At 39.4% G+C, this 4485-nt stretch overlaps 2 protein-coding genes across 2 annotated transcripts; both read right to left on the reverse strand.

The window, feature by feature from the left end:
* Positions 1-2502: 2502 nt before the first annotated feature.
* LOC110700118 lies at positions 2503-3147 on the reverse strand. The gene has a single exon (XM_021877606.1). The coding sequence runs from the start codon at positions 3145-3147 to the stop codon at positions 2503-2505; it is 645 nt and encodes a 214-aa protein (XP_021733298.1).
* Positions 3148-3288: 141 nt separating this feature from the next.
* Positions 3289-3702, reverse strand: LOC110700119 (N66 matrix protein-like). The gene has a single exon (XM_021877607.1). The coding sequence runs from the start codon at positions 3700-3702 to the stop codon at positions 3289-3291; it is 414 nt and encodes a 137-aa protein (XP_021733299.1).
* Between the last annotated feature and the right edge of the window lie 783 nt (positions 3703-4485).

Below are 4485 nucleotides of genomic sequence, written 5' to 3' on the forward strand. Positions count from 1 at the left end.
CCAAAAATGTACCGTGTCACGGGAAAGTGTACCGTCTGACGGTGGAGCTTCCCATGTCACGGTACAGATTGACCGTGTCACGGGATACTTTTTTAGGGTTTTTATCATTTTAGGGTTCCGTGTGCTCCCTCAACACATTTTCCCTATAAATACCCCCTCATTTCTAATGAACGGGGCACCGAGTAATTCTCTGATTTTATTTTCTTTCTTCTATGCTTTAGGCTAAACACTAGCCTACCCTTTTCACTTCAAAATTCCTTCTTCAAGCACTCAAAGGAGTCCATATTTTACTCGAGGTTCTGTCCTTAAGCCAAGACGTGAAAGGTAGAACTGTTTGAGGGTTTGGCCCCAAAATCAACTTTATTTTATTTAATTTAATTTAATTATTGTTTATTTATTTCCTTGAAGCTACTAACTCGTTTATTATTTTGTAGTTGCAAACAAATAGAATCAAAGTAAGGATCATGCTCCTTTCGTTTTTATTATTTTTCTAACGATTTTATATTGTTGGAATTGTGATTAAATTGGTTTTAATATTAATGTTGTTCTATAATTTTTATGATCACCATTGCATGTTTAAAGGGAGTATGTAATTGAAAATCACGCCTAATAAGATAATTTGGACAACCGGTTTAGGATCCCTTTTAATCTTATTATTAATTGAAGTGATCACCAATATTTTAGAATTATGTGTGCATTAATATTCAACCAATTTAGCTTAATAATAGTTTGGAGAAAATTGAATCTTTGTTTGTATGCCTTTGAGATCGCAGGAGTCACTTTTCACTATAAGAATCGAGTAGAGGCCAATACGGGCGAATGTGACTCCATGACTCACTTCGTACTATCATCCCCGATCCTCCTTTCGTGGTTCCGAACCATATGGAGTTAGTAATCTCATGGATTATGAATGGGGTGTAACCTTCACGGGTCAATCATTGTTGTCTTCGTTGTCCCTTATTCGTGGTTGCCTTTTATGATCCGTGAACGGTTTACAAGTTCCTTAAAAACTTGTTGGCGGCTCCCTACTTTCCTTGTCCCTAATCGTATTATGTCAATTCCTACTTCCTATGAGTGCCAAGCATATTTACCACATGCTTTTAACGTAGGCGCACTTCAAACGACGCCTACAGAAGGAAAATAAAGGAGAGGCTCGGGTTGATGCGCGCCCGCACCAGCCAGGTGCGCGGCCGCACCAAGCGCGTGTGCGCCCGCACCTGAGCCCAGCCTAGCTCTCTCTTATTATTTTTTTTTAAGTTCTTGGTGCGTTCATTGGTGGGTACATGAATAATGATGATGATAAACACCAACATAGGCAGTAGCAAAATCCCGTTTTAGTGAGTTTAAAACTAGAATTTCATGAACCCACCATAACAACCCACCAAGTGCAAACTTCCTTCAACTTTAAAGCACAAAATCCCTAACTTACCTCACTAATATTCTAACCTTTTACCTCAAATTTCGATAAAATCGAGTATAGTCACATCAAAAACCGCAAAACACCTTCTCATTCTTCATGCTTACTTAATGAAATCCAATCCTAAAAATGCAACCTACAAATCCAATCAAGTAGAAAAGTGAAAGAAAAGAAAATAAAAGAAGGAAAAATAAGAGAAATTCAAAAATCAAAAAGAAAAGTTAGAAATCTCTGGGTTGCCTCCCGGGAAGCGCTTGCTTATGGTCCTAAGCTCGACCCTTCCTCCAAGTCATGGAGGGTCAAAGAACACCACCTTCTTCAAGGTAGCGGAAATAGCAAATTCTTTTTTAACTTCTAGCAACCTCTTGTTGTTGCTTGATGAAACTTCTTTCAAAGACTTTTCAATTGCAAATTTTTCTTTTCGTAACTTTTTTCTCCCTCTCTTCTTCTAAGAATCACGAGCTTTTTTCTTTGGCTTGTTGCTTATTGTAGATGGTTCCTCACCATCTATACTCATGGGAACATCCCTTCCATCTTGAGGATAGAGCTCAAACCAATGAGGGATTTCAACTTCCTCCTCGTCCGTAAGCTTTGGAATCATCATTTTCTCTTCACTAACCTTCTTGCCATCAAAACTTGATAGAACATCATCACAATTCTCAAGAACATCGTTAGTTGAAGAATTAATCATGCACACATTATCAATAGAGCGAGGGGAATTAGCACACATAATTCCTTGCACAAGAGACAAAGACTCATGCATTGGTTTCAACTCAAAGCTTTCCTCTTTCTTACCAATTGTCAAGGTAATACGGCCTCCTTTCACATCTATTAAGGCTCCCGAAGTGGCTAAGAAAGGTCTTCCTAAAATGATAGGGATATGGTCATCTTCCGCAATCTCAAGCACAATGAAATCAACGGGAATAATGAACCCTCCTATCTTAAGAGGAACATCCTCAAATCTCCCCTTTGGAATCATAATAGTACGATCGGCCAATTGAAGGGTTATGTTAGATGGGAGTAGCTCACCTAGCTCGAGTTTCTTGAAAATGGAATAAGGCATGACGCTCACACTAGCTCCAAGATCACAAAAAAGCATTATTAAACATTTTCCTTTTGATATCACATGGAATAGAGAAGTTTCCCGGATCCTCCATCTTCTTGGGAAACTCATTATGAATCAAAGCACTACAACAACTCCCAACTTCAACCGAATCAACTTCATTGCACATTCTCTTCCCACTCAAAATCTCCTTAAGGAACTTAGAGTACCTAGGCATTTGGGTAATTGCATCGGTGAAGGGGATAGAAAGGTGAACTTCTTTGAACATAGCAATAAATTTTCCAAATTGCTCATCAATTTTGTGCCTCAAGAATTTTTGTGGGTATGGGAGGTCGGGTCTCCGCACTTCCTCACGCTCTTTCTCATTACTCCTTTTTTCCTCTTGCACATCCTCATAACTCACACTCTTAGACTCAACCTTCTCAAATTCCACTCTTGGGTCACTCCTCTCCTCATCCTCCTCAATGGACCTAGAATCTCCCTCATTAAGAACTCTCCCACTCCTAGTGGTGATAGAATAAACAGGTTTCTTAGGTTCCACTCCTTGAGAAGGCAAAAAGGATGGACTATCACAATCCTTTAGAGTGTTGGCTAATTGGGTTATTTGTGTCTCAAGCATTTTGTTATGAGTCATCATCTCATTAAATTTTTTGTCACTCACCGCCATATATGTGTTGATGATCTTGGTTTGGTTATCAATCATTTCTTCCAAATTTGTCTTAAATGATGATGGTTGGGAATTAGAATTTTCACCATTGCCTTGAGGCTTTGGAGCAAAATCGGGTGGGGGTCCCCTTTGGTTGTTATTTTAAAAACTTCCTCGATTTTGGTTGTTGCTCCAATTGCCACGACCTTGACTATTGCCACCATTATGGTAATGATTACCAAAGCCTTGAGATTGACTTTGGTTACCATACCCATGGCTCGGGTTTTGATTACTATAGCCTTGGTTGTTATAGTTACCTCGAAAACCTTGGTTTCCTTGGTTCCTATAGCCTCCATTGTTGTAGTTATCGAAACCACCTTGGGGGTGAGAATTCTTATTACTAAAATTCTTAGGTCCATCAAACCTTTGACCACCATTGGCACTAGACACAAAGTTCACATGTTCACATTCATTAATTTCAACATCATCACATCCATCAACAAAAGTTTGAGAACACATGGAAGAATCATGATCATAAGATCCACAAGAATCACAAAATAGACAACCACTTGGCATGTTATTGGAAGTAGAAGGAGAAGAGTTAGAAAATGTACCTCTCCATTTAGATTGGGAGGGAAGACTCAATGAATTCGTAGAAACACTCTCAAGATTTGCTTTGAGCGACGTCACTTCCTTCCCTAGATTTGAAATTTGGGAGGACAAGTTGTTAATTGCGTTGAGATGATCCACCGAATAAACCGTTGAGCCACTCTTACTCGTGGACTCCCTCTCTCCTTCTTGCCAATCTCTATAGTATCTCACCACATCCTCAATTATGTCAACTACCTCTTCTTCCGTCCTATTCATTATAGGACCTCCGGCTCCTCCATCTAGGCATGACTTGCCTTGAGCACTCAAGCCTCCATAGAAAATTTGTATCACTTGATAGGTAAGAATTCCATGATGTGGACACTCTCTTTCGTAGTCCTTGTACCTCTCCCATGCTTCATAGAGATTCTCATTAGGCCTTTGTTTAAATCCTTGGATCAAGGCTCTACCCTCCGCCGTCTTCTTTTATTGATAAAAGCAAGACAAGAAAGCTTTGGTGAATTCATCCCACATCCTAAGGGAATTTGGCTTAACCTCTTTATTCAACTACTCTAAGGCACGACCAATAAGAGAAAAGAGAAACAACTTTAGCCAAATGAACTCTTGAGAAATGCCGTTCACCTTGATAGTATTACAATACTTCTCAAATTCCTTAAGGTGATTCAACGGGCTCTCACTCTTGGCTCCACTAAATTGCCTCCTTTCTATCAAAGTAATCATGGCCGGTCTAATTTCAAAATCATTCGCCGG

Source organism: Chenopodium quinoa, unplaced genomic scaffold (assembly GCF_001683475.1).
Source record: "Chenopodium quinoa cultivar QQ74 unplaced genomic scaffold, ASM168347v1, whole genome shotgun sequence".
NCBI lineage: Eukaryota > Viridiplantae > Streptophyta > Magnoliopsida > Caryophyllales > Amaranthaceae > Chenopodium > Chenopodium quinoa.